A 24,160-nucleotide genomic window follows, 5' to 3' on the forward strand; every position below is an offset into this window, starting at 1 on the left:
CTTCAGTCCTAAAATCATAGAACCAGAGGGTTAGAAGGGACGGCAAGTAGGGTGACCAGACAGCAAGTGTGAAAAATCGGGATGGGGGTGGGGGTAATAGGAGCTCATATAAGAAAAAGCCCCAAATATCGGGACTGTCCCTATAAAATCAGGACATGAGGTCACCGTAACCACAAGGGTCATCTAGTCTAACCCCCTGCCGAGATGCAGGATTTGTTGTGTCTAAACCATCCCAGACAGGTGGCTTCACCCTCCTTTTGAAACCTCCAGTGAAGGAGCTTCCACAACCTCCCTAGACCTCTGTTCCACTGTCCTACTGCTCTTACAGCTCGGCAGTTTTTCCTGAGGTATATCTGCTAAATTGCTTTGCTGTAGTTTGAACCCATAGCGCCATGTTCCAAAGGAAAAACAGCACAAAGACCCACCAAGTCCCCTTCTCCCCCACCTGCCAGCCACACTGCATCAATGCTGGAGGGACGACCTCTAGGTTGGCCAGAGCCTGGCGCCTGTTCAGTCCTTGGCTCTGCACAGAGACTGCAGCCCCCGGGCTCAGCTAGTGCCAGCTCAGGGGATGGGTTCTGTGCTACTGGCACCTGGCAACCGGACTGAGCCCAACCGCTCATTCCCCCTTTCACTTGACCGGCCGACAGGTGGTAACAAGCAGCGACTCTCGACCTGCCCTTGCCCATCGGGTTATTGACATTGCTTTGCAGGTCTTACAGAGCCCAGGTTCCTCCCATCCTGTTTGGCTTGAGCTTTCCATATGTTTCCTTATTTGCTCTGGTGCCTGGACAGTTCTTCAGAAATGCTTTGAATTGGGACAGTGTCAATAACAGAAGTCCCTAGCTCACTGCTCTGTTATCTTGGGAGTATCTGGCATTTCTCAGAAAGGAGGGAGGACTGTCTGGCTATTTTATATTATTGTGGGTAATAAAACCGCCCAAGACACACAAGCAGTGACTATTTCCTTCTGCACATGCAAATCTTCCTTGCTGGGAGTTGAAGTTCTGAGGTAAACTGGGTGAGGACAGAGGTGCCAGGTCTGCTATAAAGGGACAAATCGCAGCTCAGTGCTCAGGAGCAGGCAGACGGACCGTTCGGGTTTCTCGCCCATCTGCTCAGCAGCACCGTCAGAATGGGTGAGTTATTTTCTTACCCAAACCTTTCATTCCGTGCCAGAGGCTGGATCCGCCCCATGCAGATGCAGAGTGCTGTGAGGACAAGGCAAAGAGTGACGATGAGGACAGGGAACGCAAGGGGCACCGATCCTGTGTCAATGAGGGGCTGCTGGGCAGCCGTCCGGCCTAGCAGCAGAAGGGAGGCCAGAGAGAAGAACACGTATCTAAGCACCTCATTAGCATGAGGAGGATCAGGCCCAGGCCTTCCCACACATGCCTGTTCTCCACCCAAGCCCTGCCCCCTCTATGACCCTGCACCATGGACGCCTGAGGCTTTGTCCTGACACGCTACTTACCAACATCCAGCGTGGCCCCATCCCCACTCACACTGGAGTGTGACAGCAGCATCTCCCCCCTCACACCACAGAGGGACAGGCGGGCTGAGGCCTAAGTAACTTCACCTTCGCTCCCTACCCTTCACCCAACCCCAGAGCAAACCCTTCATCCAACCCCAATCCGTTCACCCAACTCCAGAGCAAATTTCCACAGTTTGCCCCAGATTCAATGTTGTAAGGAGGTTTTAGGGGCAGAATGGAAGGTGTTTTGAGCTGGGGAAAAAAGCCTGTTTGTTGGGGAAATCTAACAACTGAGGTGAAGCCATTCATGTTTAAAAATTGCATCTAAGCTGGGCAGGGCCGGCCTTTGGGAAAATGGTACCCTGGGAGAACTTGCATTTTGGTGCCCTTGGCCCCCATGGGCATGGTGCCCCCCATTGCCCCTGGCTCCCCATGGGCTTCCCAAACTCCCCACCCTCCCTACCCCCCAACCTCTGCACTGTGCCCCCTTTACCCCAATACCTGCTCCCCCTCCTGTGCCCCTAATCCCTACACTCCCTACACTCCCAATCTCTGCCCCCCATCTGTGCCCTAACACCTACACTGTGCCACCTTCACCCCTAATCTCTGCACCTCCCTCCTGCCCCCAACCCCTGCACTGTACGTGCCCCCTTCTCCTCAATCCCTGCACCTCATTCACTCCTACCCCCCCCCCCCCCCGAGCCCCTAAGCCCTGTATCCCCCTCAGGGCCGTCCCTAGGCATAGGCGGCTGCGCAGGGCACCCTCGCTGGACGCCCCTGCCCCGCACTGGGCTGGCCGGCTTCCCCCCTCAGCCGGCCGGTGAGGGCTTCAGCCTCCTGCTCTGCCGAGTCCGACCCAGCCTCGGGAGCCCAGAGCGGCGCAGCCCCGGCCCAGCGCCGAGACCCCCCCTGCAGCCGGACTGTCGGGGGGGGGGGCGGGGCCAGGACAGGAGGAGCGAAACTTCCATGTGCGGGCGGTGGGGGGGGGATTTAAAGTGACAGTGCGCTCACTGTCTCTCACAGTTCCCTAACACACACACGGTCTTTCTCGCACACAGACTGGCTCTCATACACTCTGCCTCTCACAGACCCCCGAAATAGATTGTCACACACACACAGTCTCACACTCTGTCACAGTCTCACATACACACACACAGTCTCTCCCTTTGTCTCTCTCACACACACATACATGCACACACACTCTGTCACACACACACACATACACGGTCACGCACGCGCACACACACACTTGTATTATTGTTGTTATTATTACTGCTTGGTACTTCCTGTCACAATGCTCATGGTGAGCCAGGAGTGGCTGGGGCTGCAGGAGGGCCCTGGGCTCTGGCAAGATGCAGCCTCCATGTGACAGCGCGAAGCCTGGCTTGACTCACTGCCACAGCGTCTGCTGCGTACGAAGCTCAGGGTGTGTCAGCAATGGGGGTGGTGGTTCTGGGAGTCCGTGGATGAGAGTGGTGGCTGTGACCCCTCAACACACTGGGGTCAGCGGTGGCGGCTGGGGACCGCCTTCACTGGAGCATAGGGGCACCAGTTTAATGATACTGCTTAGGGCCCCATAAATCCTAAGGACGGCCCTGGTGAGTGCCCCAGGGGTCCGTCCTGGCGCTGATTTTGTTCAACATCTTTATTAATGATTTGGATGATGGGATGAATTGCACCCTCAGCAAGTTCACAGATGACACTAAACTAGGGGGAGAGATAGGTATGCCGCAGGGTAGGGATAGGGTCCAGAGTGACCTAGACAAATTGGAGGATTGGGTCAAAATAAATCTGATGAGGTTCAAGAAGGACAAGTGCAGAGTCCTGCACTTAGGATGGAAGAATCCCATGCACTGCTACAGGCTGGGGACCGACTGGCTAAGCAGCAGTTCTGCAGAAAAGGACCTAGGGGTTACAGTGGATGAGAAGCTGGATATGAGTCAGCAGTGTGCCCTTGTTGCCAAGAAGGCTAACAGCATATTGGGCTGCATTAGTAGGAGCATTGCTAGCAGATCAAGGAAACAACAAGGAGTCTGGTGGCACCTTAAAGACTAACAGATTTATTTGGGCATAAGCTTTCGTGGGTAAAAACCTTACTTCTTCGGATGCATAGAGTGAAAGTTACAGATGCAGGCATTATATACTGACACATGGAGAGCCAGGAGTTACTTCGCAAGTGGAGAACCAGTGTTGACAGGGCCAATTCGATCAGGGTGGATGTAGTCCAATCCCAATAATAGATGAGGAGGTGTCAATTCCAGGAGCAGGAAAGCTGCTTCTGTAATGAGCCAGCCACTCCCAGTCCCTATTCAAGCCCAGATTAATGGTGTTAAATTTGCAAATGAATTTTAGTTCTGCTGTTTCTCTTTGAAGTCTGTTTCTGAAGTTTTTTTGTTCAATGATAGTGACTTTTAAATCTGTAATAGAATGACCAGGGAGATTGAAGTGTTCACTTACTGGCTTATGTATCAGAGGGGTAGCCGTGTTAGTCTGAATCTGTAAAAAGCAACAGAGGGTCCTGTGGCACCTTTAAGGCTAACAGAAGTATTGGGAGCATAAGCTTTCGTGGGTAAGAACCTCACTTGCATCTTGCATCTGAAGAAGTGAGGTTCTTACCCACGAAAGCTTATGCTCCCAATACTTCTGTTAGTCTTAAAGGTGCCACAGGACCCTCTGTTGTTTTTGGCTTATGTATGTTACCATTCCTGATGTCCGATTTGTGTCCATTTATTCTTTTGCGGAGGGACTGTCTGGTTTGGCCAATGTACATGGCAGAGGGGCATTGCTGGCACATGATGGCATATATAACATTAGTGGATGTGCAGGTGAATGAGCCCTTGATGGTGTGGCTGATGTGGTTGGGTCCTCTGATGGTGTCGCCAGAGTAGATATGGGGACAGAGTAGGCAACGAGGTTTGCTACAGGGATTGGTTCCTGGGTTGGTGTTTCTGTGGTGTGGTGTGTAGTTGCTGGTGAGTATTTGCTTCAGGTTGGGGGGTTGTCTGTAAGCAAGGACTGGCCTGCCTCCTGAAGTCTGTGAGAGTGCAGGATCATTTTCCAGGATAGTTTGTAGATCGTGGATAATGAGCTGGAGAGGTTTTAGCTGGGGGCTGTATGTGATGGCCAGTGGTGTTCTGTTATTGTCCTTGTTGGGCCTGTCCTGTAGTAGGTGATTTCTGGGTACCCGTCTTGCTCTGTCAATCTGTTTCCTCACTTCCCCAGGTGGGTATTGTAGTTTTACGAATGCTTGATAAAGATCTTGTAAGTGTTTGTCTCTGTCTGAGGGGTTGGAGCAAATTCGGTTGTATCTTAGGGCTTGGCTGTAGACAATGGATCGTGTGATGTGTCTTGGATGGAAGCTGGAGGCATGTAGGTACGTATAGCGGTCTGTAGGTTTCCGGTATAGGGTGATGTTTATGTGACCATCACTTATGTGCACTGTAGTGTCCAGGAAGTGGATCTCTTGTGTGGACTGGTCCAGGCTGAGGTTGATCGTGGGGTGGAAATTGTTGAAGTCCAAGTGGAATTCTTCAAGGGCCTCCTTTCCGTGGGTCCATATGATGAAGATGTCATCAATGTAGCGCAAGTAGAGGAAGGGCTCTAGGGGACGAGAGCTGAGGAAGCGTTGGTCTAAGTCAGCCATAAAAATGTTGGCATACTGTGGGGCCATGCGGGTACCCATAGCAGTACCACTGACTTGAAGGTATAAGTTGTCCCGAAATCTGAAGTGGTTGTGGGTGAGGACAAAGTCACAAAGCTCAGGCGTGCTGTGGCCTCATCAGGGATACTGTTCCTCACAGCTTGTAGTCCATCCTCATGTGGAATATTGGTGTAAAGTGCTTCTACATCCATGGTGGCCAGGATGGTGTTTTCAGGAAGAACACCAATGCATTGTAGTTTCCTCAGGAAGTCGGTGGTGTCTCGAAGATAGCTGGGAGTGCTGGGAGAGTAGGGTCTGAGGAGAGAGTCCAAATAGCCAGATAATCCTGCTGTAAGAGTGCCAATGCCTGAGATGATGGGGCGTCCAGGATTTCCAGATTTATGGATCTTGGGTAGCAGATAGAATACCCCTGGTCGGGGTTCTGGGGGTGTGTCCATGTAGATTTGTTCCCATACTGTAGCTGGGAATTTCTTGAGCAGATGGTGTAGTTTCTTTTGGTATTCCTCAGTGGGATCAGAGGATAGAGGCCTGTAGAATGTGGTCTTGGAGAGTTGCCTGGCAGCCTCCTGTTCATAATCCGACCTGTTCATTATGACTACAGCACCTCCTTTGTCAGCCCCTTTGATGATAATGTCAGAGTTGTTTCTGAGGCTGTGGATGGCATTGCGTTCTGTACGGCTGAGGTTATGGGACAAGTGATGTTATTTGTCCACAATTTCAGCCTGTGCACGTCTGCGGAAGCACTCTATGTAGAGGTCCAGTCTGTCATTTCGACCGTCAGGAGGAGTCTATGCAGAGTTCTTCTTCTTGTAGTGTTGGTAGGAGGGTTCCTGTGCGTCAGTGCACTGTTCAGTGGTGCGTTGAAAATATTCCTTGAGTCAGAGACGATGAAAGTAGGCTTCCAGATCACCGCAGAACTGTATCGTGTTCGTGGGGATGGTGGGACAGAAAGAGAGTCCCCGAGATAGGACAGACTCTTCTGCTGGGCTAAGTATGTGGTTGGAAAGATTGACAATGTTGTTAGATGAGTTGAGGGTACCACTGTTGTAGCCCCCTGTGGCAGGTAGGAGTTTAGATAGCTTACTGTCCTTTTTCCTCTGTAGAGAAGTGAAGTGTGCATTGTAAATGGCTTGTCTCATTTTTGTAAAGTCCAGCCACGTGGAAGTTTGTGTAGAAGGCTGGTATTGTATGAGAGTCTCCAGTTCTGAGAGCTCATTCTTGATCTTCTCCTGTCTGCTGTACAGGATGCTGATCAGGTGGTTCCTCAGTTTCTTTGAGAGTGTGTGGCACAGTCTCTCACCATAGTCAGTGTAGTATGTTGATTGCAATGGATTTTTTACCTTCAGTCCATTTGGTATGATGTCCATCTGTTTGCATTTGGAGAGGAAGATGATGTCTGTCTGTATCTGTGCAAGTTTTTTATTGAGGTTGATGGATTTCCACTCCATACGGCTAAATTTAGTGCCTTGCATGGTGTCAAGTGTCGGGGGTAGCCATGTTAGTCTGTATCGACAAAAACAACAAGGAGTCTGGTGGCACCTTAAAGACTAACAGATTTATTTGGGCATAAGCTTTCATGGGGACTGGGAGTGGCTAGCTCATTACAGAAGCAGCTTTTCCTCTCCTGGAATTGACACCTCCTCATCTATTATTGGGAGTGGACTACATCCACCCTGATTGAATTGGCCCTGTCAACACTGGTTCTCCACTTGCGAAGTAACTCCCTGCTCTCCACGTGTCAGTATATAATGCCTGCATCTGTAACTTTCACTCTATGCATCCGAAGAAGTGAGGTTTTTACCCACGAAAGCTTATGCCCAAATAAATCTGTTAGTCTTTAAGGTGCCACCAGACTCCTTGTTGTTTTTGTAGATACAGACTAACACGGCTACCCCCTGATACTTGAGATCAAGGGAAGTGATTATTCCCCTGTATTCAGCACTGGTGAGGCCACATCTGGAGTACTGCATCCAGTTTTGGGGCCCCCCACTACAGAAAGGAACTGGACAAATTGGAGAGAGTTCCACGGAGGGCAACGAAAATGATCAGGGGGCTGGGGCACATAGGATAACCAGACCTCCCGTGTTCCATCCTGATATTTCGTACTGCGGTGTTTTTTTTTGCGCTGGCGACCCCCACCATGTGTCCCGATATTTTCTTCCTCTCATCTGGTCACCCTAGGGATACATGACATACAAGGAGAGGCTGAGGGAACTGGGCTTTTTTAGTCTGCAGACGAGAAGAATGAGGGGGGATTTGATATCAGCCTTCAACTACCTGAAGGGGGGTTCCAAAGAGGATGGAGCTCGGCTGTTCTCAGTGTTGGCAGATGACAGAACAAGCAGCAATGGTCTCAAGTTGCAGTGGGGGTGGTCTAGGTTGGATATTAGGAAACACTATTTCACTAGGAGGGCAGTGAAGCACTGGAATGGGTTACCTAGGGAGGTGGTGGAATCTCCATCCTTAGAGATTTTTAAGGCCCGGCTTGACAAAGCCCTGGCTGGGATGATTTAGTTGGTGTTGGTCCTGCTTTGAGCAGGGGTTTGGACTAGATGACCTCCTGAGGTCTCTTCCAACCCTAATCTTCTATGAGTCTATGATTCTATGATCTTGAAGGCAGTTTGTGTTATAGTTCTCTTGGCATCCAACCATTAAGGCCATGAGGCAGCATACCTCAGTTTCCCTCTCACATAGTAAACCAGGTTTGTTATGGTTTCTCCGCTGTGGTAAGCTTTAAGTCTGTTTACAAGTATTAATTGCAAAGTAGCATTATCATTAGGTTTAACATCTGTGTCAAAATTCTTATCCCCAAAACTTAACATTAATACCAAAATGTTTATCACAGATGTTCGTTTACAAGTATCTTTATGATACCACACCCTCTGTTCAGATAATGTATTTTGACTTTAGTTTGTTCATCACCCATGGTGTCCTTTGACTCTCTCCCATGTAATCAGTCACTGGCTTTTCTTTCCCTCCAGTGTTCCCCTCTGTGTGGGTTCTTATTTTAATCATGTTTCTGGAATTTTGGTGCCTCAGGGTCTGGCAAGATAGGTGTTTGGGGGATCCTGCACATTGGCTGGCCCTTTGGGGAGCAGTCTCCTAACCCCAGGAGTGTACATATGCAGAAATCCAGCTCCCCTTTTGGGGTTACCCTGTGTTTCCCCCTCCCAGCACTGAATCCTTCCCTGCCCCCTAGAGAGCTGTGATCTGTGCTCTCTGGGCTAGGTGTGTTTACCTGCTGATCAGATGCACCTTTTCCCAGCAGCTTTTTCATAACTGCTCCTTGTCTCTCACCAGCCTGGGGAATGCACGCCCCCTCCCCCACTCCTCAGTTGGGTCATCTGTATTCTGGCAGACTACCACCTTGCAATTTCCTGGTCCCAACTCCTCTGTTATCACAGGCATTGGAGCTGCATCTCAATGTAAAGAGACACAGTTACGTTTCAAAAATTTATCAGAAATAGCATCTTGACAAACTGGGACCTGGATTGGGGTACCCTCCGCCACCCCTTTCTCTGTGTGACTGCTCCCCACCAGGAGGTCAATTACACAGTTCCTTCTCAAAACCTGGGTCACAGGCTGAGTGCCTGGATGCACAGATGCTGACCCAGCCATCCTCTTAGTGTCCTGGGCATTCTGCCCCAAGTGACTAGTGAGGAGACATTCCTGTACCCCAACTATTCCTTCCCCAGTTTCCTCTTCTGGGCCACCTCCTAAGACACATTTCTCTGTGCTCCCTAGGAAGGGTTCTATCTCTTGTTCAGCTGCAAAACTCTGCCAGCTAACAACTGCGGCAGTTTCCTTAATTACTGGCAACACCTCTCCTGCCCCTGCGCCTGAGGGCATGTTTCCTTCTGCAGGAAAGGAGCTAGTCTCAGCCCCTCCCATACTTGGAAGCACCCTGCTTCCCTGTGTTACAGAGTCACAGGAATCCTCACCACCTCAGTGGTTTGTGAGATCCCCTCTCCCTTCTCTGGGCTCTCCTCTGGGACACATTGCTCTCTGCTCCCTAGAGCCGGCTTTATCTCTGGTTCAGCTGCGACCGGCTGGCAGCTAACAACCTGGACAGTTCTCTCTCTGGCTGGCATCACACCCCGATCCCTTCCTGATGTGGTGTTGCCTCCAGCTGCAGTGCAGGAGTTGGTCTCAACCAACCACCCTCCCACCTGGAAGCATGTGGCTTCCCCCTGCTGTAGAAGAATCAAGGAGACTCTGTCCCATTCTCTCAGCAGTTCCTGAGACCTTACCCTTTCCCTCGGGGGTCCCAGCATAACATTCCCTCCTGCTGCAGGCAAATACTTTAACCTGAGCTACACGGAAAAAATCATTACCAAGAAGCAGGTCGACTAGGAGGTGTTCCATTACCCCCACAGTCAAAACACTTCTCAAACCTTCCCACCCCACATGGATTTTAGCTAGTGGTTCAAGGAATCTGCTTTCGCCCACCCCCACAATCTGCCATTTGGCCAGGTAGCATACTGGCTTTTGGGACCACACGCTGCTTAACTAGAGAGATCTGGGCCCCTGTATCCTTCTGTCCCAAGTATTCCCTGCCATTAATTTAGACAACCTTAACATACTCCATGGCTGGTTCTGCAGAGGCTAATCTCACAAAACCAATATGTCAGGTTTCGATTCCCTGGGGGGTTTCTGTGTTGAGGACAGCAGAAATAACATGAGCTATTGGTTGCTTGCTTCCTCCTAGCACAGGGCATTTATTCCTCAGGTGACCAGTGGAATTACACTGATAGCATCTTTTGGGCTCTTCTGCTTTTACGGGAGATTTGGGATAGGAGTTACCAGTAGAGGAATCAAGTATCAGGGGGTATGCATCCGAAGAAGTGAGGTTTTTACCCACGAAAGCTTATGCCCAAATAAATCTGTTAGTCTTTAAGGTGCCACCAGACTCCTTGTTGTTTCAGTAGAGGAATGTTTTTGGGTAGGAGAATGTTTAGGCTCCCAGGTCCTTTCTCTTCCCAGGGGCAAAATGGGATCCTCCCTTCCCACCAGTTTTAAACCCCTCTTTTTGTGGCCTGCCCTCAATAGACGCCTGGGTCTGATCGAAGGCATCAGCTAAAAAAGCCATCTCTTCCACAGATTTTACATCTTTGTCCCATAGACACTGCTTTAAATCAGCTTTACATATGCCTAGAAGGGGGGAGGGATAGCTCAGTGTTTTGCGCATTAGTCTGCTAAGCCCAGGGTTGTAAATTCAATCCTTGAGGGGGCCATTTAGGGATCGGGGGGGGGGGATTGAAAAACAGTACTTGGTCCTGCTAGTGAAGGCAGGGGACTAGACTCAATGACCTTTCAAGGTCCCTTCCAGTTCTAGGAGATAGGAATATCTCCATATATTATATTATTATTTTATAATGCTCTTGAGGAACAAGATCCAACATTCCCTCAAAACTTGCCACCTCTTTACCCCTCACCCATTTTCCCAACAAATCTTTCATTTTGTTTACATATTCCCCATTACTCATCCCAATATCTCCTTTAAGATTCCTACATTTAATTCTATATGTTTTGGAGGTAATCTGAAAACTTCACAAAACAGTATCTTTAAATTTACAATAACCTAAAGCATCTTCAATAGGCATTCCATTGAATACATTTCGAGCTTTACCAGTTAATTTCACAATCAGGATAGGAACTCTCTTATCATCAGGGATTTCGTGTATTACACACAGCCTTTCGAAGGTAGTCAGATATTCAGCAATATCGTCCTCTTCACTGTATACAGGACATAAGTGTTCCCATTTGTGGATTTCTGGAGTGATGGGAGTCATTGGGGTTGGGGCCCTCTGATTCTGCTTCTCTAGCAGGTCCAGCTGATGTTTTCTCTCTCTCTCTCTCTCTCTTTTTCTTTTCTCACTCTCTCTCTTTTTCTTCCATAGCCCTTCTATGAGCAGCCTCCTCTTCTTTGAGCCTCATTTGTGCCTGCTGCCACATTTGAAACTCACGGTCCTTTTCCTTCTCTGCCACTTCCTGTCTGACCAGCTCTAGTTTTGTAGCTGCCTCACTGATAGTCATTTTTCTGCTGTCTTGTGTTTAGTTCTCTCACCCAAAATAAACAAACAGAAAATAACAAAACTGTAACCTCCTCCTGACTGTTCTTAGCCACTGCACTTAAGACGCACTTAAAATCACAAATATCAGTGCTTAAAGTGTGAACTCCACTTGGAGTAACAAGCCGCGCATACACCCTGCTTGGTGTGCCACTGTGACGTTCCCCTGGTGATAGCTGGACCGATTATCTGCTAGGTCACTCCAATCCTTGACTCTGGGAGCCAGCCTGACCCTGCTCTGCTGTGAGAACCCCCACTCCTGGGCTGTTCACGCACAGCCTCTGGCATGTAAGCTGCGTGGATTGTGCAACCAAATGACACTAGCCAATATCTGCGGTCCCAGACACAACCCTAGGAACCTCCGTCTTGCAGTGTCCAGTTATGCCCACTGGACGCTGTAAGCTTATATGAGTTTGTCAATTTAACAAAGAAATTGATATGCAACAGGCTTGTTATCCCAAGGGGAGCCTCTGACACACTTCAAACCAAACGCATTGCTTCAGGTAGAATAAACAAACAGATTTATTAACTACAAAGATAGATTTTAAGTGATTATAAGTCAAAGCACAACAAGTCGGATTTGGTCAAATAAAATAAAAGTAAAACGCATTCTAAGCTGATCTGAACACTTTCAATGCCCTTACAAACTTAGACACTTCTCACCACAGGCTGGCTGGTCGCCCTTCAGCCAGGCTCTCCCATTTGATCAGCGCTTCAGTCGCTTGGTGGTGGTGTCTGTAGATGGAGGTGGAAGAGAGAGGAAGAGCATGGCAAAATGTCTCTCTCTTTTATCATGTTCTTTCTTCCCTCTTGGCTTTGCCCCCCTCCCTTCAGAGTCAGGTGAGCATTACCTCATTGCAGTCCCACACTGACCAAGGGAAGGGGGGTGACTCACTGGAGTCCAACAGATCCTTTGTTGCTGCCTAGGCCAGTGTCCTTTGTTCCTGAGGCTGGGCTGGGTTTGTCCCATACATGCCCTGATGAGGCGTGAACTGCCCCTCTGTTCTTGGAGAGTTTTTGCCTGGGCCTGTTTTAAGTCACAAGGACACATTTTCAGCCTCATAACTACATACATGAAATTACAACCTATAACATTACTATAACATCACTATAACAACAATGCTCAGTGCATCATGAGCTTCCGAAGACACCCAACATGACCGACTTTGCATTAGATACCACACAAGCCCTGAGGTAAGTGGGGAAATGGGATACCAGGAGGAAGCATGAGCAGGAGAGTGCAAGAGAGGAGGACTCCTGTCTCAGACTGAGAAAGCAGGACAATCAGCTAGTTATCTTAAGTGCCTATACACAAATGCAAGAAGCCTGGGAAACAAGCAGGGAGAACTGGAAGTCCTGGCACAGTCAAGGAACTATGATGTGATTGGAATAACAGAGACTTGGTGGGATAACTCACATGACTGGAGTACTGTCATGGATGGATATAAACTGTTCAGGAAGGACAGACAGGGCAGAAAAGGTGGGGGAGTTGCATTGTATGTAAGAGAGGAATATGACGGCTCAGAGTATGAAACTGCAGAAAAACCTGAGAGTCTCTGGATTAAGTTTAGAAGTGTGAGCAACAAGGGTGATGTCATGGTGGGAGTCTGCTATAGACCACCAGACCAGGGGGATGAGGTGGATGAGGCTTTCTTCCGGCAACTAGCAGAAGTTACTAGATAACAGGCCCTGGTTCTCATGGGAGACTTTAATCACCCTGATATCTGCTGGGAGAGCAATACAGCGGTACACAGACAATCCAGGAAGTTTTTGGAAAGTGTAGGGGACAATTTCCTGGTGCAAGTGCTGGAGGAACCAAATAGGGGCAGAGCTCTTCCAGACTGCTACTCACAAACCAGGAAAAATTAGTAGGGGAAGCAAAAGTGGATGGGAACCTGGGAGGCAGTGACCATGAGATGGTCGAGTTCAGGATCCTGACACAAGGAAGAAAGGAGAGCAGCAGAATACAGACCCTGGACTTCAGAAAAGCAAACTTTGACTCCCTGAAGGAACTGATGGGCAGGATCCCCTGGGAGAATAACACGAGGGGGAAAGGAGTCCAGGAGAGCTGGCTGTATTTTAAAGAATCCTTATTGAGGTTGCAGGAAAAAAACCCATGAATATGATCAATACTAAAATTAATAGGAATAACATTCCTACAACATGAGTAATACGACCAAGAAGTGAATGAGTGTCCATTAGGCCTGTCCGAAGGGCACAGGCAACATCAGTCCAAGTAGAATCAGCAGTCAGTTCAGTAGACAGTTGGAATGCATTTATTCCTCGAAGGGCCTTGGCTTCCCAAATCTGCATTCAGCGATGCTTGACCTGGAGTTGCCAGAGTAACTGTATCACATGGTCCCAGTTCATCCAGGTGGGCTCCGGTACCACCATAGTCCAATTAGTAGGTATTGTTGGGTGTCCTGTTACATTAAGCCGATGCATAGCTGGTATATGAATCTGATAAGTGGAGTTTCCCAGCTGCAAGGAAAAGTTTCCTGGTCCAAATCCCACCCGCTCCACACACTTTCCACCCTCCAAAACCTGGCCATTAAGCACGACCGATCCTGCCCAGCAAATTTTATTTCCCTGTTCTACCCAATGCTGAGGGGGTACGGGTTCTGAATACGGGTGGTGATTCTTGTGGCCATCTCTTTCAGGTATTTCCCTGTCCCACCCACGCAAGACCCATGTGTGGGTAGTATACCTTGGATCCCATTAGAAACCATGTGTTGTTATTTGTTATTGGGACCTTTTTCATTTGCACCCACGCCCGAACCCCACTTGTAAAAGGATGGCTGAGGTCCATTTTCCTTCAGCCACTCCCCTGACAGTAAGGGTACACAGGCTCAGTGTACAGTCCCCCCAAAATTGTCTGCCAGGTGACTCTAAAGGACCAATACATCTTTAATTGATTTGCTACATCAGTCCCCTCCAACCCAGATGGCCATAAACCCCGGCGGGCATCCTGCAAGAGGTTTACAAGATGATTGGTGAGGGTTTGTTGAACCTGGTTACATGCTTCTCCCCACAAAATAGTCTTTACACTGTTCACCAGTTCACTCATAAGGGATTCTGTAATATTCTCAAGGGTTAGAATAACATTTCCCAACAAACGATCTGTTAAGCTAAGCGCAGATCCCTGTAATAATCCCCCATGTCTCCTAGCCCCAGGGCATGTTCCAAGCGTTGGATTCGAGCCGCTACATCAGCTTCCTGCAGCGAGTTCCAGCCTTCCCAGAGGTAGTTTCTGAGGGCTCGCCATTTTTGGATGTTCTTTTTTAATTCCCATCCAACCATTTCTAATGAGTTTTAAATTGCCCATAGCAGCATTATTTCACCTACTTTGGTAAACTGAGAACAGTTAGCAAATGTAGTACTGAGATACCAGTCAGTGGGGAACAGAGTGATGTACATAGTTGGGGATTGGTCCTGCTTTGAGCAGGGGGTTGGACTAGATGACCTTTCAAGGTCCCTTCCAGTTCTATGAGATAGGTATATCTCCATATATTATTATCAGAGTCAGTAGATGGTGGGCTAGGAGAAGGGAGAGTGGATTGACATGGGGTATCCGTGGATGCCCTATGTGCCCTGGTGTGTGGTAGCACAACGGGTGTAGGTTTAAAATTACTGACCACTTCGGGTGCATCGGGTAAGGCTGTACACCCTGATCCCACCTCTCCAAATTTACATTGGCGAGCATACGGAATAAACCCCCAATAGTATGCAGTACCACAATTTGTTAAAGCACAATTTCCTCCCTGCCACCAAGAATTGTTCGCCTTTGATACCAGGGCCACTGTTGGACTTGTTCTGGAGTGTAGTACTTCGATTCCTGTTGTATTCCAATGTTCTCCAGATTAGGGGCTGGATAACGAGGCTGATTAAATCCGACCCATGCAGCAGTGAGAAGTATCCACAGGAGTGGCCACAGTCCTGAAAAAACAGAATCACTTCATTCCTTTTGCCATTTGGTTAAGGCATTATGGCGCTTCACCTGAGAGACATGAGCCCACCAGTGCTGATCCTCATGGGATGAGCACACCAGAGATGGATGAATCATGTCAGCTACCAGATAAGGACCCTCCCACCAAGGTACTGGAAAGGGATGGGGGCCGTGAGCACGATACATTACCAGCATCCCTGTTTGTATCTGATCCAGGGGATTGTATGGGGGATGGTACCAGGCTTTGGCCTTAGCCTGGTTTTGGTTTTGGCCTTAGCCTTGCCCTCTGATTGGGCAGCCTCCCTGTGTAGTATTCGGATTCGCTCCTGAAGTTGGAAGATCCAGTCCTCCATGTTTGTCTGCACGACCTGTTCCATCGGTGGGGGTGTGAGCAGGATTTCCCCCCAAGGCATTGCTCTGCCCGTTAGCAGTTCGTGAGGACTGAAGCCTGTGGCCCTGGCAGGCCGGGCTCAGATACGCATTAAAATGAAAGGCAAGAGCTTGGCCCAATTGGTGCCTCCCAGACTGGCACCCTTCCAACGCTCCTCCTTGATGGTGCGATTCATGCACTCCACTTGCCCAGCGGCTTGAGGGTGGTAGGGGATGTGGAGTTGCCACTCCACCCCCCAGCAGTTCACTGAGATGCTGCAATAGAGAACTGTGAAATGCTGGCCCTCGATCTGAATCCATGATTTGGGGAAACCCCCAGCGAACAAAGACCTGGGTAACAAGCAGTGAAGCAGTGGTTTTGGCAGTTGGGAGTAGGGAAGGCTTCCACCCACTTACTGAATGCCTCCACAATTACCAGCATGAACCGATACCCAGCTTTAGTACAGGGTAGGGGGCCCACATGGTCCATCTGTATTCTTTCCCAGGGACCAGTCAAGGGTCACTCCATGAGCTGGGGCTGGCTGGTGTCGGGCACACTCCAGACATGCAGCTAGCCAAGCTTTAACATCCCCTTTCCAGGAAGGCCACCAACCCAGGCGGCTTACCGTATCCTCATTTCTTCCTCCCTTGGGTGTCCACCCAACTTAGAGCCATGTACCCACCGCAGCAGGGTGTCCCTCCACCGAAGTGGTATGCAGGGGACTCCAGGAGTGGACCACAGAGGGTGGGATACAGATGTAGTTACCCTTAAAATGTGACAGGCCCAATTCTCACTGCCTTGCTGCATGGGTCCTCATTTACACTTACGCAAATTGAGGGCAAGCCAAATTCCCAATCATTCACTCCCATGAGAGGAAGCAATTGCGCTCGGCACATGTGTAAACACCACTTTATTTCCATATGTGCAGCATTGAAAAGGATGGGCAAGCCTGGTGGTCCCAGGGGGGTTGCGTTGAGTTCAGGCCCACACCAATACTAACCATGTAGGCCAGATGTTTCAAAAGTACCCGCCGAGTTGGGGATTCATCTCAATGTGAGCATCTGAAATGTGGGCCTTAGTCTTGTGTTTCAGTATTCAAGACTTAAATCCCTATGGCCCAACCCTAATACCAGCTGTACCCAAGCATTTTATCTGGTGAAAGATTGTTACAATTAGATACAATAATCATTAGTCAATTGGGTTAATTACAACCTCTATTCTTTACATGAATGCTCAAGAGTTAATGAAGTGGAAAGTCTGAGAAGTGATACTAACGAGTTCTTACTGAGCCAAACAGACAGAAACATCAAACACAAGTCACAATTTCAAATCAAGGTGCATTTTGATTAGGAAAAAGCTTGAGCAGTGAAAACATGACAGTTCCAGTGCTGGTCCGTTAAAATGGAATTTGCTGATCAAAGTTATAGAGGGGTTGGGAAAAGGACTGGAAACAGAATCTTGCTGCAGTTTTAACCATGAAAAGAAGTTAGCACAGAAATGTGGGCCACCAGGGATATGGCTAGGTTCTGATACTGCCCAGAGTGTGCTAATGTTTGTCGGAGAGCCCTCATGTTCACCTAAGAGCCGGTTTATTGCTACCTAGTAGGATTGTGGGTCTCTATTACTGGCTGTGTTGCTGAGCGAATTGTGATTCTCCATTCCCTGAAGGGAGCTTCACTCTGTCTCTTCACATTCTCAGCAGACCCACGCCCTTGTCTCCTGCTCCTCACCTGTCTGGTGACCCTGTCAGCCTCCGTTCTCAGAATGGACACACACAACCTGCACATCTTCAAGAGATCCATCACTAATATCACAAAGACAGCTCCAAAGGCATCTGAAGCTGGTAGGTAGCTCCCAAGAGGCAGCTCCCGTTTCCCTGCACGATTCCCCAGATGCTGTCTCTTTAACTGTTGGTTTGCATTTTCCCAGGTCAAATCCGGCTGGTGAATGGCTCCACCCACTGTGCTGGGCGGGTGGAAATTCTGTACAACAATGTCTGGGGCACTGTGTGCGATGACAGCTGGGACTTAAATGATGCATCAGTAGTGTGTCGGCAGCTGGGCTGTGGGGACGCGGTATCGGCACCAGGCACAGCTCACTTTGGACAAGGATCTGGCCCCATCTTACTGGACGATGTTAATTGCAGAGGAGGAGAATCTGCCCTCACAGAGTGCACCTTAAAGCCTTGGGGAGACCACAACTGTAACCATGGAGAAGATGCCAGTGTGGTGTGTTCAGGTAATGCTGATGACTGCCGTAACCTACCCTCGCCAGAGGGGCGGCGGGTGACGGGAGGCTATTTCCATACCCTACCCTCGCCTGGGGGCAGGAGGCTATTGCTGTTCCTGACCTTCTCCCGGGGGATGGGGGTGGGAGGCTATTGCCAAATTTGCTGTACCCTACCCTTGCCGGGGGAGTAGAGAGGGCAGGAGGCTAGTTCTGTACCCTACACTTGCCCAGAGGTGGGGATGGGAGGCTATTGCTGTAGCCAACCCCTCGCTTTCGCTTGGACAGGCCTTCCCCAATGCCAGTGAGCTGCAGCGACTGGTGCAGCCTGTGGTCTAGTCCCACACTCCTGTGGGCTCCAGGGGGAGCTCTGGGGTGCACCAGGGGACAGACCCTCTCCTTTGTCACACTGGGGTAACCCCACTGACTCAGGGGTGCTACCCTGTTTACTTGGGTATTGGGGGAGCAGACTGGCCCATGTCAGAATCGCTCTGCTGTCCTGCTACCAGCATGGCCCAGGCCGCCAGTCTGGCTGGGATCAGGTGTGCTGGAACTAGGGGTGCTTGGGGATGCTGCCCCACCCCCTGACTTGAAGTGGTTTCTGTCATATACAGGGTTCAATGGCTCTCAGTACCCCCACTATAAACATTGTTCCAATGCCACTGGCCTGGAATCCCACCAGCTTGGGCGCCTCCTGCTAGGGTCCCGATGGGGAGAGCGGCAGAGCTGAGGGAGGCCGAGGCCTAGTCCTCACTGGGACCAGGCCATGTCTCTAGGTAGGGTCGCCATGGTTACAGCTCTCTAGGACCAGGGCCGGCTCTAACTTTTTTGCCGCCCCAAGCAAAACAAAAACAAAAAAAACGCCCCGCCGTAACAAACCGCCCCCCCCCCCACAGTGCCGCCCCGCCGAACCAAAAACAACCCCCTCCCCCAAGTGCCGCCCCGCTGAACCAAAACAAACAAACAAACAAAAAACCCGAGCGCTGGCCCACCACCCCAAGATTGGCCCCCCCTTACAAGGTGCCGCTCCAAGCACGTGCTTGGTTGGCTGGTGCCTGGAGCCGGCCCTGTCTAGGACCTCCGCCCTCCTCCCCCCCCCAATAGAGATGTGGCTAGAGTGACAAGTCGTGGATCTATCTGTGGGTACGGGGAGCAGGAGGAACTCAAAGGGGTGGATGAGGGGGGCCAGGAGAGAGCCAGAGCAAGGGAAAGGGGAAATTCATGCAGGGGAGCCCGAGAGAGGAAGGGGGTGGGGGAGACACATTGAGAAGCAGAGATGGGGCCGTGCAGGTAACTCCAGAGGGAAACGATGGGTTTGACAAGATGAGTTTATGAATTTGGGAGGAGGCACAAGGGAGACAGTGGGGAAATTTCTGTGTTCACTGCATATGCAAATTAGGGCATTGCATTATTTGCATTAAATTGCCAGCTTTCTGCACCCATGGTATTAGCAGGTCCTCCAGCCATGCAACAGCTCAGATGATCTCCCCTGCCTCTCGATCAGACTGCATCACCCCCTCTGAATCCCCATCTTGGTTTCACTCCTTATTCTCTCTTGGCCCATGACTCTGATCTCATCGCTCACTCCCTGGTTGCCGCCCTTCCCCTTTGCCAACAATGTCAGCTCCACACACACACCCTCACCCCTTCCCAGCTCAAAGCCCTTCCCCACACTGAGCATTGTGCATGGGGCACCTTCCCCATCTGGCTTGCCATGCCCCCAGCCTCCCAACAGTCAAGTGTCGGTTAGACTCAGGCTGGGAGTCTCAAAAGCGCCTAAGGGAGTTGGCTACCCAAATCCCATACATGTGCCTCACTCCCTTAAGCAGCTCTGAAAATCCCAGGCCAGGTTTACATTAGGAGTGTGGTTCTGGTGTAGCTGTATCAGTACTGTACTGACAAAGCCCTGCTAGTCTGGTCGCAGCTTCTATCAGTAAAGCTGGCCTTTGCTTTCCCTACACATCCGATGTGAAACAAGCCAGCCCGGTCAACGTGCAGTTCTGCTGGTAAAGCAGTGTCTTCCCTAGGGGCTTTGCCAGCACAGCTTTGTCAGTCCAAGATCGTATCCCCTCTCACCCCTGACTGAGCTGGCTCTGCTGGCAGAAGTCTGGGGTGTAGATTTGGCCTCGGCCTCACTTCTTCCATGGCACCCACAAGAAGTGACCCCAGATTCACTCAGACACTATTATACACACACATACAAAAATATCACTCAAAGTTACACCTTCCTCTGGGCTTCCCAGGGCATCCTGTCTCCTCCATTTCTGTCATTTTGATTGAAAGCTCTTTGGGGCAGGGAATGTCTTCATGTTGAGTCTTGCCCCGTGGGGAGCTCTCTCTCTATCTGTCTGTCCATATACTAGCCCACCATCAGAGGGATCAGGGAGATCAGAAGAGTACTTGAAGCTTGACTGAAAATTGGCCAGAATTGGCAGCCGGTGTAGGCCCGATCTGGTATTCCATAGGGTGGCTGGTAGCTCATTCTCTTTGAAGGAGAGGGAGATGATTGAAGCTACCCTGGCCATCAGGTGGCCTGTACCAGCCTTCCCCAACTATGAAGTGCAAGAGGTCTGTTTGCAAGGGGTGGACTGGCATTCCTCAGTCCTTCCAAGGCTTGTTCACCCTGCAGTACTGCAGATAGGCTGTTTGCCATCCAGAGCCTCCTGGAAGTTCTCTGGCATCAGGAGCTTACCCTTTGGCCTCTATTAGTTTGACTAAATTGGTTGGTGTACCCATGGTTGGATCCCTTTGATCTTTGTGGCGGGAAGGCGTTGGCCTGTCTAGGAGAACGATGTGATTCCGACACTGCTGAGGTCTAAACCCAGGACAAAAATGAGGCCTAGTGATTGTGCAGACCTTAAATGTGGCCAGTGTCAAGCTGGGAGAAGTCCATGGCTACCTTGATGGCTGAGGCCTGAGCTGGCAGGCCGAGTGTATAGTCTTCACTGGGGGTGAAGTTTCCCAGGACAGTGAATCTTTGGGGCTCCCTCTCCAAGTCTGGCAGAAGCTCTACTTGGTCCTTTGGGGATTGCCCAACCTCGTGTCCTGTTTTTACTGGCATTTCCATGTTTATTCAATCCCTGGACTCACAGACCAGGTGCGCACATTCATATGCCTTCACTGTACGAATGAGGCCTAGTTTACATTACATGTCAGATGGGGATAATATGGCCCTGCCACCTTCCTTACCCTGCTGGGATTGAGGATCTGAACTAGGGACTACTGGTAGCTAGGACTGGCATTGGGTTTCCTACATCATCTGCTCAGACGTGGATGATGCATCCTGGATCAGGATCTCATCCATGACCAGGTCAGATCAGACCATAATCAGCAGTGCTTAATTTGTTATGAAAGAGGTGATGGGGCGCAACTGATGCAGCAAGCCCATAGGTGCCAGGGCTCTGAACTGCCAAGTCTAGTGGTGCCGGGGCTCAGCGCTGGTGAGCTCTGGCACAAATAAATCAGGGAAACATGGAGGGAACAGACCAAGTGACTTGCTGATACCAAAGGGCTATGGTGAGTGTGGTTACTTTACTCAGGCCTCTGGCAAGTGATACCCTGGGACTAGAGAGGGATCCAACAGCATTTCATCTCCAGGGAATATTCAGGCAGACACACACCTATTGACTCTGCATTTTCCCGTAAGGAACACAAAGCCGGGCATCAATCTGTGCCACTGACCCAGTGTGCAGCGAGCCTGTTCCCATTGCTCTGCAGACCTGACACTACAGGCCAGCAAGGATGTCAGTAGGAAGCTGCTCCAGCATTTTTCTCTGCAGCGATAACTCCTGGGCAGACTCCTCATGACAGAAATAAAACCGACCCCCCTCCCCACCCGCACTGATCCTGGATGACCTGAACATGGAGCGTGGGGAATGGGCATGGGACAGCAGGGTGGATGGAGAATGGCCTTGAATCATGACTATTAAGAGGGGGGAACTTTGATATTACAGGCCCTGGGGGGCATGAATCCCTGGTGAAGCCCCGCTGGGGCAAAAGCTGCCAGCTGTGCGGGTTCGGGTGAGAATGGCCTGGAACAGCCTGGCTTGGCCCACTCCAAACACTTTGAATGCATATGGCCCCCTCAGTCTGGATTCATTCCCGAGATGACACGAGACCCAAACATCATTTTAACCCTTTCCAGACCTTTGTTTGCCCATGCAAGCATGCAGCATCGCAGCATTGCCCTGAATGTAGCCACAGCAGGATGATCGGAAGCTTTAGTGCCTAGTTTCATGGGTTCTGGTTAAATCAGCCTCTCTCTCCTGCCTTCAGCCAAGCCCAAGGACTGCAGTGAGATCCCCTCAGGCAGCCCCAGCGGCATCTACCTCATCCAGCCCACAGGACTGCACCAGCTCGTGGTGTACTGCGACATGAACGAAACATCCGGGGGCTGGACGGTCCTCCAGCGGAACCGGCGCGACACACAGATCACCTGGGCTGAGTCCTGGAGCACCTACAAGTACGGCTTTGGCAATGTGCACAATGACTACTGGCTGGGGACGGAGTACATCTATCGGATCGCCAAGCAGAAGGTCTACCAGGTCAGGTTTGTCATCCACGATTCATCCGGCACCATGAAATACGCAGACTACAACCTCTTCAGTCTGGAAGACGAGTCCAAAGGCTACAGGCTGAGGCTGGGCTCTTACACTGGGACTGCAGGGGACGCCATGACTTCAAACAATCCTAGCACCGTGCATGACAACATGAAGTTCTCCACTAAAGACCTGGATCAGGACACTAACAGTGGGAACTGTGCGTCTAGCTATGATGGGGGCTGGTGGTACTCGGCTTGTTATTCTGTTCGACTGAACGTCAAAGGGAGCATCACTTGGGGTGGTTTCTGTAGTGGGAACTGCCAAGCCTCCGCCATCCTCATCAAACCAGCGTCCTACTGTTAGTCACCCCTTCCCCACCCTCCTGTCTGCAGTGAGGCCAACCCCTGCTCCACGAAGGGAGGGAAAAGGGTCAAAGTGTGTCATGGCCAAACCTCCCACCTTGCTGGGGGAAGTATCAGGGTTACCTAGGAAACGGGGCCACTTTCCTTCTCCTCTCCCTCCCTGCAGATTTTCTGAGCTTTTCTCCGCTGGGCCTTTCTCCGCTGGGCTTTGGGTTGATTCATTTTAATTATATTAAAAATCAGAACAATGATTTAAAATAACTGTAGCTTCCAAATATAGCAGCTTCGAGGAGAGAATGTGCATGGCCTTGTAGTGACTTTTCCTCGTACGCAGGTGAGAAGGACACAAACACAGACGGGTTTCCACAAACTTCTTTTTCTCCTTCCTTGTGGGCATTAAAGCTTTAGAATAAAATTGCATTTCTAGCAATGACTTCTGCTTCATACCCCCATGCAGCATCTCGGATGTGCTCACACAGTCTAACATACGTGACAATGGAACAGCCATTCTGCGCTCTTCAGGTTCTCATCCCATGCTCCTCGCCATTGAAAAGGAAATGGTGAAATGTTCTAATCAGGGCATTTAATTGTCATTGCTCCATGTCCGGCTGAGTTGTGGCACAGCAGAGGAAATGTGACTGGACTCTGGAGTGTCATTCTGGGGAAACTCATTCCTTACTCAGCGCTGCATTACTCCAGGTTTGCATGGGTGTAGTGCCACTGGCTTCAGTGGAGTTACTCCTGGTTTACACTGGTGTAAGGGAAAGGAGAATGAGGCCTCTTGGCTTCACTGTTGTTACAGCAGGGCCTGACTGTGCGCTGCCCTGTGCCTTGTGGCATCCCTTACCCCCATGCAAAGTGAGTTCTATTGGGTGTGAAATGCTGTTTCCATTTGTCCCCCTCTTGCACAGGTGTAAATGGCTGTACCACCAGCCAGGCAGGGGGTTCTCTCACTGCTCCAATTCCAATTCCTGATGTGCTTGTGCTCCCAAACCTAGTTCAAACACTGCCTCCGCGCCCCCCCTCCCCCGCCCTCCCCCTCTCCGGCTCCTGAGTAACCATATTGAGGTGGAGGAGAGCTTGTCCATGGGCTGTCTCCTGGGCCCACAGGCAGAAAGCCAGGACTCAGCATTCCCCAGTTCAGTGAGGAGATGTAGAGCCGAGTGTCATGCACACACACACAACGCCTGCTCCTCCCTTCTGTTCTCATTTTCCCCCGGGCAAAGGGAGTGCCAGCTCTTCGGGCTGCAGCCCACACTGTGTGCCAGCTGACAGCCTGTAGCTCCATCTGCGTTACAGACAGATCCTCAGCTATGGCCAAGGAGAACTCAGCACAGCTGACGGCGCAATTGCTGCTCTAACTTGGGCCAGCCAGCAATGGCCCTCCTATACATCCCCTTTCCTAGCCACGTTCCCTAAAGCGGCAGCCACAGTGGCAGCTCTAGTAATACCCCAAGGCTGGGGTGACCCTCCCCCGGCTGGGGTTAGGGCTGCTTTGGGCCAGAGTGC

The 24,160-nt window shown here is 50.4% G+C and overlaps 1 protein-coding gene across 1 annotated transcript; it reads left to right on the forward strand.

Moving 5' to 3' along the window:
* The first annotated feature begins 1,004 nt into the window (after positions 1 to 1,004).
* LOC101952776 (fibrinogen-like protein 1-like protein) lies at positions 1,005 to 23,066 on the forward strand. Its single transcript, XM_024111334.3, has 4 exons — positions 1,005 to 1,139; positions 17,222 to 17,365; positions 17,452 to 17,760; positions 22,024 to 23,066. Exons 1-4 carry the CDS (start codon positions 1,136 to 1,138, stop codon positions 22,650 to 22,652), a joined length of 1,086 nt encoding a protein of 361 aa, XP_023967102.2. The 5' UTR covers positions 1,005 to 1,135; the 3' UTR covers positions 22,653 to 23,066.
* The last annotated feature ends 1,094 nt before the right edge of the window (positions 23,067 to 24,160 follow it).

This window comes from Chrysemys picta, chromosome 19 (genome assembly GCF_011386835.1).
Source record: "Chrysemys picta bellii isolate R12L10 chromosome 19, ASM1138683v2, whole genome shotgun sequence".
NCBI classification, from domain to species: domain Eukaryota; kingdom Metazoa; phylum Chordata; order Testudines; family Emydidae; genus Chrysemys; species Chrysemys picta.